This window comes from Falco cherrug, chromosome 12 (assembly GCF_023634085.1).
Source record: "Falco cherrug isolate bFalChe1 chromosome 12, bFalChe1.pri, whole genome shotgun sequence".
Taxonomy (NCBI): domain Eukaryota; kingdom Metazoa; phylum Chordata; class Aves; order Falconiformes; family Falconidae; genus Falco; species Falco cherrug.
Genome location: NC_073708.1, coordinates 34,385,695 through 34,399,181, shown reverse-complemented (window position 1 = coordinate 34,399,181; position 13,487 = coordinate 34,385,695). Strand labels below are relative to the sequence as shown.

The window sequence follows — 13,487 nt, the reverse complement described above, 5'->3', positions numbered from 1 at the left end:
GGCAGAGGAAGGGCTGGTGGCGGCTGCCCCTCAGGCACGGGAGGGCCCGCTCGCCTCTCCGCAGCCGCTGGGCGACCGGCCGGCAACCGCGCCGGGGGAGCTGCAGCCCCGGCACCGAGGGCCACGGCCGGCGCTGAGGGGGCCCGGCCTGAGGCGGGTGCCGCCCCGCCCGGCCCCTCAGGGCGGGAAGCGCCGTCCCCCTGCCGCCCGCCCCCGCCTTGTAGCGGCTGCTGCGCGCCGCGCCGCCTGAGCGCCGCTGCCCGCCATGGGCCGGCCCCTCGGCCCCTCGCCGCCGCCGCCGTAGCCCGCCGGGATGAGCCCCTGGCCGCAGTGCCAGCGCCACCCCAACGGCACCGAGCCCGGCGCCATGGGGCAGCGGGGCAACGGGACGGGGCGGGCGGCGGAGGGCTGCAGCACCGTCTCGGTGGCGTTCCCGCTGACCATGATGATCACGGGCATCGTGGGCAATGCCCTGGCCATGCTGCTGGTCTCCCGCAGCTACCGGGCGAAGGACAGCCGGAGGAAGCGGTCCTTCTTGCTGTGCATCGGCTCCCTGGCCCTCACCGACCTGCTGGGGCAGCTGCTGACCAGCCCCATCGTCATCTCCGTCTACCTGTCCAACCGCGCCTGGGATGCCGTGGACCCCTCGGGCCACCTCTGCACCTTCTTCGGCTTCAGCATGACTGTCTTTGGCCTCTGCCCGCTCTTCATCGCCAGCGCCATGGCTGTGGAGAGGACGCTGGCCATCCGCGCACCCCACTGGTACGCCAGCCACATGAAGACGCGGGTGACGAAGGCGATGCTGCTCAGCATCTGGCTGGCCGTGCTGGCCTTTGCCCTGCTGCCCATCGCCGGCCTGGGCCGGTACACGCTGCAGTGGCCCGGCACGTGGTGCTTCATCAGCACCGCCGACAGCCGGCTCACCGGGAGCCTCTTCTTTGCCTCCACCTTCGCAATCCTGGGGCTCCTCTCCCTCGTGGTGACAGTGGCATGCAACCTGGCCACCATCAAGGCCTTGGTATCACGTTGTCGAACCAAAGCGACTACGTCGCGCTCCAGCAAGCAATGGGGGCGAATCGCCATGGAGACACTGATCCAGCTCTTGGGGATCATGTGTGTCCTCTCAGCCTGTTGGTCACCGCTGCTGGTAGGTCACTTGCCACCCGCCACGGGCTAACCTCAGGCGTCCGCCCTCCCTCTCGTCAGGCAGGAGGTGGGGGGGGGGGGCACCAGCCATTCAGGTCCCTCACGGACAGCGTGGCCGTGAATGGCCCAGAGGGAAGAAAGCGGGGATGGGGACAGAGCCCGTGGGATGTCAGGTGTGGGAAGCTGGCAGGAGAAAAGCTGGGGGAGGCCCGAGAGGGTAGCCAAAATGCGGCATGTTTGGAAAAATAAGACAAAGGAACTGAAGTCCAGAGGAAGGGCGTTGAGGAAAACAAGGGTCTTGCACAGAGGAGAAGGGCAGGATGCGAGGAGATCATGGGTCTGAAAGCAGGGTGCTGAAGTCGGCAGTGCTCGTAACGCAGAGCCATAGGTACCAGGCAGGTTTGGAGGGGGGCGGGAGCGGCTGGGCAGGAGCGGGCACCGGCAGCAGGGAGGACACACTGTGCCCCTGCCCGGCACTTTGTACCTGCTTGGCAGCGCCCTTGGGGTCTGAAGGTGACAGGACAAGGGGAACCTAAACTGCTTGTGCCTCATTTAGAGGAACCTGTGAAGAAGTTTATCAAGACCTTACTGTGGTGGAGCCCTGTGCTCATGCCATTTATGATTTTTTATTTGCTCCTATCCTGTAGCAAAACTTACTTCAGTGCTTTATGAGAAAAGGTGTGACTTGTGACTTTGAGAGTGCCTTCTGGTTTTCAGCAGATTGCTCGCTGTGTCTTACTTCAGGCAGCATTCTGGGCTTCTTGTTTCTGGTGTTCTAGATGACCCTTGCATTTCTTTCCACTATGTTGTTATTCCTCACTCATGCCCTTTCTTGTCAAACTGAGGCAAACCCCTCCTCGTGATTTAGCCTCAATCCATGTCTCTTTCTGCCATGTGGGACAAGGGCACACCCGGGAGTCCAGTACCCCATGTACAAAGGCCAGCTTATTCAGAGGATAGTATGAGTTTTGAAAAGTTTCTGCTTGGGATTCATAAGCAGAAAAGGGCTGAAGTAGTGGTAATGTTGGAAGTTATGTGAAAGGTACTTTATGGCCGGAGGACTTTTCTTCCTTGTTGCACACCAAGAAGTTGAGCTCTTGTAAATGAGGCTGTGACAAAAGTAATGGCTGACAATGGTAATGGTCGATGGGGATGAGGTAATAATAGCAAACAATTTAATTTAGTAATGTTATCCTTGTAAATTAATTAAAATACCATCAAACCTCCAAAATAACCCCACCCCAAAATAAGTCAGAGGCTATAAGTTAACTTTCTAGAGATCATTAACAGCTTGTGACGGAAGTAAAATACGAAACCACACTGAAAACTTGGTGAGGGCAAAGAATAATGTTCTGCTCCTCAAACCCCAAGGAATGTTAGATCTGAGAAGTTAAACAGGAGACTGCCCTGTCACTGTTTCTGTGTCACTGCACGTGGATTGCCTGCAGTCCGACACCTTGGCTGGCCGTTAGCGTTGCTGTGGCACCTCCTGCTGCTGTGTGCCGTTAATTCCAAAGGGGACATGCTAGGATTTCTTTATTTTACAGAAGTTAACTGTTGTATGCTCGTCCATAGTTAAACAGTTGAAAAATTTAACAGGCATTTATTAAATGAAGGCAGTATGCTTGCCTTTCAGCCCTTGCTTTTGTAGTCTTTCCGTTGGGACGTGGGTTCTGCCCTGCCCTCCGCAGCTGAGGCAGCAGGACCCACGCTGCTGCCTCGACCAGCCGAGGGGCCATGGAGCTGTTGCACCTGAGGGTTCAAGCAGCCTTGTAGCATCAAGAGAAAATCCCCGAGATGAGGGACATTTTTTCCTCTTCCTTCAAAACCTGAGTACTAAGAAAAATCAGCGGGGCTGCAGGGATTCCTCTTGGTGGTTTGCTTCCCATGGCATTTTTACAGATGTAACAGTCGGAAGTCAAACCAATACAGCTGCCCCTGCTCTGCTGAATGGATCTGTGGGAAGTGTTGATGGGATGAGTCAATGGAGCAAAGCCCAGGTCAGAGAGCCCATTGTAAACAACGCTGACACCTCCAGAAGACACTCGGGGAGCTGGTAAGAGAGAGCAGGGTCTCTCGGAGGTTTGGCCACGGAGGGTGATCTGACTCCTCCTGGCAAGGAGCCTGACTCTCCGAGCCAAATGCAGGGCTAGCTGAAGAGAGAGTGGTTGGCAACTCTTTGTACCCATTTTACGATTGTGTGGAGGACTGCTGCCGCATGGGGGACGCAGCCCTCATCCGGAGTGAATTTGTAAACAGGTCACTGCCCTGTGCAGCAGCAACACTTGAAAGCATGTAACTTGTTCCGTGGAGTTCTGCAACTTTTCTCTGTTGTCTCGTTAGCGTATTCTCCAGCCTTCGTATGCTCAAAATTGAATCACAACTACAGAATCGTTTTTATGCATACACTTCAGCTTTTTCTGTACAACTGCAGAGTACGAATTCGGAATAAGAGGCCAGATTTTTGGAAGAGTGACCATGGAGTAATGCAAGTATATTTTCAGTGAAAGCCAGGTTGTAGAACTTATTTAACCTATGGCTGCATCATTTAGCAGTTGTAAGAAATTTAGTTGAAACAGCAATCCAGGGACTTTCAAAGGCGATTTTAAAATAATATTTTTAAAGAAATCTGAGTTTTCTAACTAACGGAGTCTGACAACTGTTACTATTAAGTAAACAATGCCCTTTTGCACAGACAGTATTTTTAGACTTCATCTGTTGATGAAAATGACAAAATCAAATGTGATTTAACAGAAAAGTGAAACTTCTGATGATAGTTGCAGTGCTCTAAATGGCTTAATGAACCATCCTGTCTTTTCTTGATTTATGCTGGATTTGGCAGAAGAGAGGAAGTGCACACATAAGGCAGGCATTGTCTCCTTTTGTTGTGCACTCGGGATCTTACTTGAATTCAGCATGGAGAACCTGGGGTAAAGCTCCACTTAAATAAGATACTGCTTTATCATAAGTGGTTTCCAGTTCACACTAATCTTTTTATTTTGGTGCTCAACTGTGGAGCATAATCATTGAACTAAACTGACAGCGGATCGAAATGAGTCTGAGGAGGACTGAGAAGAAGCTATTTCTTGGCTGCAGAGAAACACCAGTGCAGCACAAACTGCAGTTCTCGTAATAATTCTTTTTTTAGAGCTCCAGGCTACAAAATTATTCACTCACAGAGTTGTTTCAAGGCTATTTAAAGTCAAAATGCTCAGTTATTCTGCTGCTTTTCCTGTTAAAATACTTCTCCTTAACCCTCCTGTCAAAGAGAGATCAAATATATTCTCTTCCACAGGCATTTTTATCAAAAATAGGTTATTTTCTAAAAATTTCAAATGTGCAAAGCATAGTTATGGAAAGCACTTAACGGAGAAAAAAAGACAGTGGTATCACTGAGTTGCAAGGAAAAAACGGCTCCTTTTATGTGAGTCAGTCTTCCCACTAATGCTCCGTTACCGTCTGAGGCTGGAATAGCCACCAGCTTCAAAACTGCCCCAGTATACTGATGATCTCAGGTTGGCCAGAAGTCTGGATTTTGCTGGACTGTATTTGTCTAGATAAGGTCACAACCAAGTGGTGAAAATTAGACCAGGTTTGTTGGAATCCCACTAGACTTGGATGGGACCTTGTAATGATTCCCTGCATTATTATCCTTCTGTAAACATGTTCTTATTAAAGCCCTCAGCCTTCTCCTGTAATTCTCCAAGAGGACTGCAGATTATTTCACGGTTGTATATTTCTCAGAAGCGGAGAAGTGATTTGCTGGAGGTTGCTCTGCCAGTGAGTGTCCTGTGGTGTGGCAGATGAGCAAGCAGTGCTGCCATGCAGGGAGCAGCACGGCCTTGATGTGGAGCCAGCTCTGAGAAGCAGCTCTCCCCAGGACAGACCGATACGTCTGTGGTCCGTGCACACCAGGAGGTGTTGCATTGCCCTACCACAAAAGGGTTGCTAAGAAAGATAGATCATCAGGTGCCGTATACCATAGATCCTTTCTGGATTGCTGTCAATCTGATGGATGAGCAGCTGCAGTGAGGAGGTGAACCCAGGTTCAGGTGGCACAGATGCCAGACCTGCCCTCTGTAGCCTCATTGGCTAGGCTTGCCTTAGCTTTGCCTGCAACAGGCAGTACTTCTACTTTAAAAAAGAAATCCAGGTCCATGCTAGGCGGTGGGAAGCTCTCCTTCAGAGGTCCACAGGCAGGCTGTAATGGCAGCTGGCCTGCTTGAACTGAAGTCTTGCGTTCTGCCTCAGCTTCAGCAGAAGCAGCAGAAATTTGATGAGGCAAAATTACAATTCTGATTTTAAAACAAGATGGTATATGGCCATAGGTACTGTTAAGTCATTACAAGAAAAAATTATATCCTTGCCATTGTGGCTTTCCATGGTTCACTCACCACAGCCACTGCTAGTTTTTCATCAGGAGGATCCTCTGTTCCTTCTACATGTGACAGAATTACTTAAGCAACAGATTAGAGCTAATGGGAGAGGAGAAGCAGTGCAAGAGGCTAAATCCTCCTGTCTTTATGATACATAGCAAACATGTTTGGGGTTTTGGAAGCTATCTCAAGAAAAGGTTTTGCAGTCTGGGATCAGGAACTTCCCATCAAGATTCTTACCCCATGTTCCAGACCAGCTACTCAGCTCTTGCTTGGCTGGAAAATGTGCACCTTTAAGCACATCAGCTGTTTTGTTCTCCATCTTTTACTGCAGATAGCAGCAGTTTCCAACACAGTTTTAGAAAAAATATCTTTGGGAAGGTTCTTGTCTTTTTTTTCTTTTTTCTCTTAGCTACAATGTGAAGAGTTTAGAATGAACTTCCAATATGATAGTAAGCTGTCTGGGAGTCCCTGAGGTAACACAGGCTGCCCATGTAAAGTTAAGCTGGTGGCATTGTATCACCATGATGGTTGCTAGCTGGGGAGCCTGCGAAACAACCCTGAAAAGTTCTTGTGTACTACAGGCCAACTTTATTCAAAATACCGTAAAGATATCTCACAAAAGGCACCTTGTCTTTGGTTGTAAACTTGAAAACCAGAGCAGTGGAAGTTTAATGTTATTATAAAACTACATTCAATGATAACAGTAAATATTTAATAACAGTTTTATCTAATAGAATAAAAACAATTATCAACTATATTACTATATGCATTGTGAACGGAATTTTTTATAGACATAAATTGCATAGTCCCATTGACTTTATTATGTTGTTCCTTTACCTTTGGCAATCTTTCTTTTAATTAATTTAGAAGACCAGTACAGGCCATGATAAACAACCTCTAAGGCCATGATAAACAACCTCTAAGGATATCAAACAAATAAAATTTCCAGTAGAGCAATTGTTGGTCCAACAGATATTCCAGTAAAGGAATATTATGTAATAAAACCATAAATAAGCAGCAGTTGTCTGCTTGGGAAATTTATTTTATTAGCCTGATATTTTTGTAGCGCCATGAGTTCACTAACAGAAGAACAAGGCAGCAAGGTCTGCAAAACAAGGGTCGCTGCAGAGCTCCCAAAGGAAGAGCTAGGAGAGCTGATCTGGGAGAAAGTAACCCGAGTGCTGGGAACAACAAATGTGTTGTTTCTGTTGGCTTGTAAGGTAGGCACAGCATATTTACACAGCGCTGCTACTCTTCACAGCGTGGTAGTGCTGCAGTCCCCATCAGGAGGTGGGTTGTGCTGGTGGGCACAGGAGGCAGATGATGCGGGCAGCGTAGACTGAGCTGTGACAGTGACAGTATCCTCAGCAGCCAGAGGTGGCAGGGGAAGTATTAGGATTGTGGTTGTGTGGGTCTGGTGCACAAGTGGCTGTTTGGTGTGGTCTGGATCTGTATCTATCTGTATTTTTAAGAAGTTCTACCTATTTTCATTTTTATTTAAATTAAATGTAGTAGATGGAATCCTTAACTTCTTCTATTTAAAGAAACAAAAACAATTCTACTTTGCTGCCCTGCCTTCCGGACTCATCTAAGTCTTTCCAAGGTCAACACATGGTTATTGATCTGGCACCCAGAATATCCCTTTGAATGGAAAAATCCTCCCCTGTAGCCTCAGCTCCTGGTCACCCTTGCTCTGGCCCAGTTTATGGGGACAGCAGCAGTCCAGATGTGACCTTTCTGGGTGACACTCCATTCTGAAGACAGCCTTCGGTAGGAAAGCCTTGGCTGGGATTACTCGGCTTGTGCTGCTGCTGGTGTGGATTGGCTCGGTTCTTTTGAAAAGCTGAAGTCAAGATGTTGGACAGGGCTGTGAGTAACTGACCGCGAGTCTCAGCCCTCGGGCTGCTCCCTGCATTTGCAGGGCTGGCGGCTGGTTTATTTAGTGTGCTACCACTGACCTTTGCAAAGGCCGTGAATTAGGTGTGCATCAGAGCCATCATGTATAGGTATCTATAGAATCATAGAATCATTCAGGTTGGAAAAGACCTTTAAGATCATCGATCTCCTTGACATATGCAGTAGACGCATCAAAATGTGTGGACTTACTGCATCTCAATTCTGCAGGATTCCCAGACAGTAAATTCAGACAGTCAAGGTCTTCAGGTCATGCCCAGAAGAGATTTGCAAAGAAAAGAAGGGCCCATCCCGGGGAGGTCAGGTGCTGGATAGCCCTGTCCTCAGAGTACAGTGCAGCACGCAGGCCCTTCCCTGGCTCCCCAAGTGTTGCGTCCCTTCATGCTGCCACGCTTCAGCCTGTGCCCAGCAAGGGGGCCTGCTTGCAGCCTCCTGACGTACGTTATGAAGCATTATGAAGCACACTCAGTCCTCACATCAGCTCTGCCTTTTCCTAAAGTGCCCAAGGGCTTCGTTGTGCATCACAGCCAGGTGTAAGCCCACAGGTATTTTCCCTGTTACACAGCTGCTACACACATTGTTGGCAGCAAGTTACATGGCAAGTGCCTGCTTGAAAGGCGTTCTGATCCCTGTGTTTACGGGCTGCTGGAAAAAACATTGCAATACAAAATCCAATGTAGCTTATCTGTAGAGAAGCAACTAAGAGCCTCTGAAGTGATGTATTTTTAAGCAGTTGTAGCTGGTACAGAAAGCTCAGGAGAAAACTTTAGATAACAGATACTGACTAAACTATGGAAAATTATATCTGTCTGACATCTTTCAAAATGTGATTCATATTTCCCATGGTTCTATATTAGTGTATGAGAGCATCACAGCACCAGCTTTGCTGAGCTCTCTCAGCAGTTATTAAAAAAACAAAACAAAACAAAACAAAACCAACAACAACAACAAAAAAAAAAAACCACAAAGGAAAAAAAAGGGCTTCTCTCCAATTTTACCTGAACAAGCAGCAGCCTGATAAAAACCCCAGCACTTCTGCGGCTTGAGCACTCAACTGCAGATCCCAAGCTGGGTTCTTTTTCAGTCACAGGTTTTCTGTGCAGCCTGCAGCAGCCCTGGGCAGTGCCTTACCTTTCTAGTCTGTAACAGGAGCATAAAGGCGTCCTTGTGTTTCAAGGCTCATGGCATCAGTAGCTGTAAAGCAAGTTTATGACTTCATTTGGGAAATGAGGACGTACAAAGTATTCTTGAGCTGACTGAATCATTATAGTGCATTTTTCAGTTTCTAAGTCTTTTGGAGATTGTAAACCTTGTAGCAACCCGTAAGAAAAATGGATCCTCCCTGCCGCCTGTACCATACCAACAGCACATATCTCGCTGATGCTTTGAAATATGAGTGATAAAATTACCTTAAAGTACAGGTTTTGGGGTGAAAATATTAATCAAAGCTGCCTCCTCTTTGTCTTTTTCTGAATAAATGAGTGACTATTGCTGACCAGTGCTTATGTTCTGCCGTGTGCCATCCACCCATGGCCGGACCCTCATAGCCCTAACTAGTGTTGTAAATCAAGATGCTGCCATGCCTGATGGCATTTAATCTTCAAAAAGATCAACCTGCACGTAGCTTTTGGCTCCCAGACTAGAGCTTGCTGATCCCTGCTGTGAAGTATGGGAGACATCAGTTCCAGAAACTTCTACGTGTGTGAAACATTTTACAGTGGAAGTAGTGTCTCTGTCGTGCCAGTTTGGATGCTGTGGGAAGCAGATTCCTAAATATATCACTTGTTCATGGGGAGCTGAACTGAGGGGGAAAGGAAGGAAATATCAGTCAGGTTGAAACAAGATGCAGTCTGTGGCTTTTGACAAGAGAATAAGATTATTTGTTTTCTGGTGACTTAAAATATTTTCTTGACTCCTAGCCCCAAACACCTTTGTTAAACCTTTTCTTTTAATTTGGCTCAGTTTGCACACAGAATAGTTTACATTAAAATCAAATTCTAAAATTTACAAGTTGTAGAATAAAACAGCTTTAAAAAAATGAAGACGTTTTTGTATCTGACATTCTTTTTTCTGACATTTACTGTTTGTAACATAATTTTGAATAGCTCTATACATCATGAGTTATTCAGCTGTTCCTTGTAATTGTGATAATATGATAATGATAAAATGAGTGCCTTTAAGTCAGTTCTGCAAGCTCAGTGATTTTGCTTTCATCCAAGGCCATCTCGAACCTCTGGGATTTAGCACACAGCTTTCTGTTGTGTCTCAAGCAGGGAAGCAGCATGTGCTCCTTGTTTTAGCCTGAGTTCTATAACTAAATCTGACTGATAGCTGAAAGGTATCATGTTTATCACTCACGTTACATGCACACACAAACTGAGCTGCTCTCCCAGTGCTTGTTTGCTCTGATCACGGTTTGAATTGGATGGAGGAGGAAAAAAACTTCTTGACAGGATTTTGTCTTCAGGGATATTTGTATATAATGATATACAGATAACAGTCTCTTACCGTATATCACTTTTTCCTCCTAACTTCCCTTAGATAACAATGTTGAAGATGATCTTCAGCCACACATCGTTTGAACACTGCAAGGGGTTCTCCGATGAAGCCCAAAGCTCAGAACTGCACAAAGAATGCAATTTCTTCTTGACAGCTGTGCGTTTGGCCTCGCTAAACCAGATACTGGATCCCTGGGTTTACCTCCTACTCAGAAAGATCCTCCTCCAGAAGTTCTGCCAAGCAGCCAGTGCTGTCTCCAAGTGCTCCAACAATGAGTGGAAAGAGAGATCAATCACCTTGTCAGAGGAAATCCGACGGACAGCGGCATGAAGGAACAATGATCCTTTTGCATGGAAACTGCTTTGGCCAACGAGTAGTTTTAAATCATACTGTGAATTGGGGTGTCTGTAACAGGTTAGCATCCGCATAAATGGCTGAAAATGGTAGCATTGAATGGATTTATAGTGCCAAATAATTATTTATCTGATGTACCAAAAATTCTCAAATACAGAAGGAATTGATTTTGTTTCTACATTTTGCTGTTATTGCCATTTATAACTGAGCTGCAGAACGTAATGTTTTGTGTGCCTAAAATAGAGTTTGGAGGGACCTTTCTTATGTTAAGGTAGAAAAAATGGTTTTCCTATCAGGGGACACTTGGAATAGATTCAACAGATTAAATTACTGAAGAGACTTTCTCCTATGTATTTTTCAATACTAAGGTTATCTACTTCAGAAAGTCCTGCTTCCTCCTTTTTTCTGGAAGGATGAGGGGAGAAAGGGGCAAAAAAGGTACAAGAATTAAAGGAAGACAAAATTAGGAGAGCTTATCTGGATTTCAGTGGCTTAAAACTGAAAAGGTTGTGTAGTACCAATGATGGTACATCATCCTCTTTTGAGAACTGAAGGTAGCACAAGTCTCATGACACATGGATTTGTCCTGATAAATACTTGTTCTGCGTGGATGCTAAAGGAAGTCATTGGCTGCCGAGGATGTAGCATTGCGACAAATAGCACGAGTGGGAAATGTATGATTATTTTTTTTAAATAGCAGCCTGTGAAATACCCAGGCATAATGAGAATTGCTGTTTGCAAAGCACACTATAAAAGTACTTTGAGCAGATGGAGAGAATGATAAACATGTTGTAAGAGACACTAAATGTTCTCCTTCTGTAGATTGATAGCAAAGGTTTACAAAGCTAAAAATACTATTCTCATATGAGTTGTTTAATTTGGAAATGCACGTGTCCAGGAATAAAGTGAACATCAAATTATTTTTAATAGGGATGTCACTCAAGACTTCTTCTTTACTAAAAGGTCCTACAAAGTGGCCAGAATAGTACCCCAAAATAGTTTATTTCTTCTTTCCTCCAAAAAGACAAGTTTGAGAGAGATGGCAGCTTTGGGAATTTTTAAAATTGACTGGAAGACATGGGTAGAAGTGTGTGCATTAGTCAGATCTTTCCCCCAGGTAACTTGCATATTTTATTAGAAAACTGAGTTTTAATCCATTTGTGTCACATTTGAAGGTATTTTTTAAAGGGGCTATATTTTTTCCTCATTTTCTTCAGCCTTTTGTGGATTATAGCCTCTAATGTCTCCTGTTTCATGGCCTCTTAGGCGAAATTAGATGCAAATACAATAAAAGACAATAGATCATGTAGTTGTACATCATATACTATGTGCCATATAGTGTCGAATTCAGGGGCCTTAAAGGCAAATGTAATCCTGCATCTGCTGGGTATTTCTTGCCCAGAACCTTTATTTTTAATTTCTCTTCCTTTGTTTATAAAAGTAACTACTCAAAAAAGAAACTGGCTACTCACTTGTCTTGTTCTGCTACTGCATTGTCTATTTCCTTGTCTACATAGATCTAATTTTATCTGTGTGGTGTTCAAGTGCAACCTAAAAAGCTACGTCTCACTTTAATTCAAGAGCTAGCCTAAAACCACAGAGGCACATTTTGTAAAGTACTGTCTTTCTCTGATCGGTACACGTCATCTTCTTCAGTTTAGTGAAATAAATTCCTTTTTCAATTATGAGTAGATGGCACCCTTCAGGCTGCGGGAGCCCCTGCTCAGAGCTGTGCGGTCCTGGCAGCTGCCACAGTGTGCCTGAGCTGGTGCTGAGTGTAACAACTGCACGTGCCTGCACATCGATGGTGCTGCTAGCCCCGGTTCGCTTACTAAGCAGCACTTTGGGGAACACAGTGAAAAAAAATTGTACTCGTGCTCTTTGAAAAAGTGCCTTGTGGGATTCATACTTTTAAAAAAAATAATATTGTGAAATACAAAAAGCCTGGTGTTCTGTCCAGAGGATTCATATTGTTCAGTTTATGTACATTAGCTTTTTAAAACAAACCCAGTCGCTTGTAAAATATGTCGGGATGACCTCAGCCATTCGACTGAATCATACTTTGTCAAGATATTTCTGAGCAGCAGCACTTTCAGAGCACACAGCTTATCTGGGATGGGAGGGGGATATCGAGGGAGAAGTTCTGTGAGGACGAGTGAATCAGTCCCCCCTTTTATCAGCTCTTTTGTAGCAGCAAGAGGGGAGGGCTGGTTTTTCCTGTACACAATCAATCAAATACGTGATAATGAGAGAATGGCTCAAACGTGACATCGCCTTAAGGTGGCAGCAGGAAGGGACCTTTGTTCACTTCTAGAGGAGACAAACATGGGCTTGTTCTTAAGTGTCAGGGATGCTTTCACTGTAGTTCACTTGATGTTACGCCATGCCTTTTTTTAGTGACACAGGACACTGCTTTTATATTTGGAAAAAGGCAGTTCTGTCCATCTTTGGGTACGGTAGTAAGAAGAAGCTACTTTAAATATCAGAAAATGGGAAAGAATGTCTGCTTTTAATTTGTTTACAGAAAAGGAGTTTAAGCACTATTTGCCAGCCACGACTGCTGTAACGGGACATGGCTGGAGGAGCGCACTTTCAAAAATTAATTCAAAGAGCTTAAGTGTAAATGAAAGCTTTTACTTCCCATTTATTTGATTGAGTGGGAAGTTGTATTTTTTGTTACATTTCTTTAAAGATGCCTCTCTGTGTTGTACTTCTGTCAAAGACATTATGGGAACTGCAGCGTATGGAAAAATGATTTTGAGATAATTGTTTGCCTTAAAAGATAGCCTGTTTGTGTACCAAATCCATGTGTGTTGTATCTGTCGGAATAAAAGTTTGGCAGAATAACCAATCTCCGTTCCCCTGATTAGTCTTGCCAGGGACACCATGCCACGATGGTTTCCAACAGCCTGTAGAGAGCTGCGGGTGGGAGCGTGGCCCCGGCACCCCTTGCTGAGCAGCTCCCTCCCAGGGAGCGAAGCCACGGGGTGCTCACCCACCCTCCTCCCTGCTGCTGGTGCGCTGTGCCCAACAGCAGGAGGGGACGGAGGGTGGGCCATCCTAACATGTAAAGCATTATTTAGTAACGGGCCTTCCAATAAATGGTTAAGCAACCTTTGCAAAAGCACCACCTGCTGATGGAATACAGCAAACAGATCTTGACAGATTTACATAGATGGGATTTTATCTGCACAG

The 13,487-nt window shown here is 45.6% G+C and overlaps 1 protein-coding gene across 1 annotated transcript; it reads left to right on the top strand.

The window, feature by feature from the left end:
- The first annotated feature begins 219 nt into the window (after window positions 1–219).
- On the top strand, window positions 220–13,143 carry PTGER3 (prostaglandin E receptor 3). Its single transcript, XM_005438274.4, has 2 exons — window positions 220–1,147; window positions 9,981–13,143. Exons 1-2 carry the CDS (start codon window positions 314–316, stop codon window positions 10,266–10,268), a joined length of 1,122 nt encoding a protein of 373 aa, XP_005438331.2. The 5' UTR covers window positions 220–313; the 3' UTR covers window positions 10,269–13,143.
- The last annotated feature ends 344 nt before the right edge of the window (window positions 13,144–13,487 follow it).

Excerpts from the sequence above, each read along its gene's own strand:
- PTGER3 (XM_005438274.4), top strand. The coding sequence starts at position 314 with ATGAGCCCCTGGCCGCAGTGCCAGCGCCACCCCAACGGCACCGAGCCC. Across the intron at positions 1,148-9,980 it reads CCTGTTGGTCACCGCTGCTG|ATAACAATGTTGAAGATGAT; the intron begins GTAGGTCACTTG and ends AACTTCCCTTAG.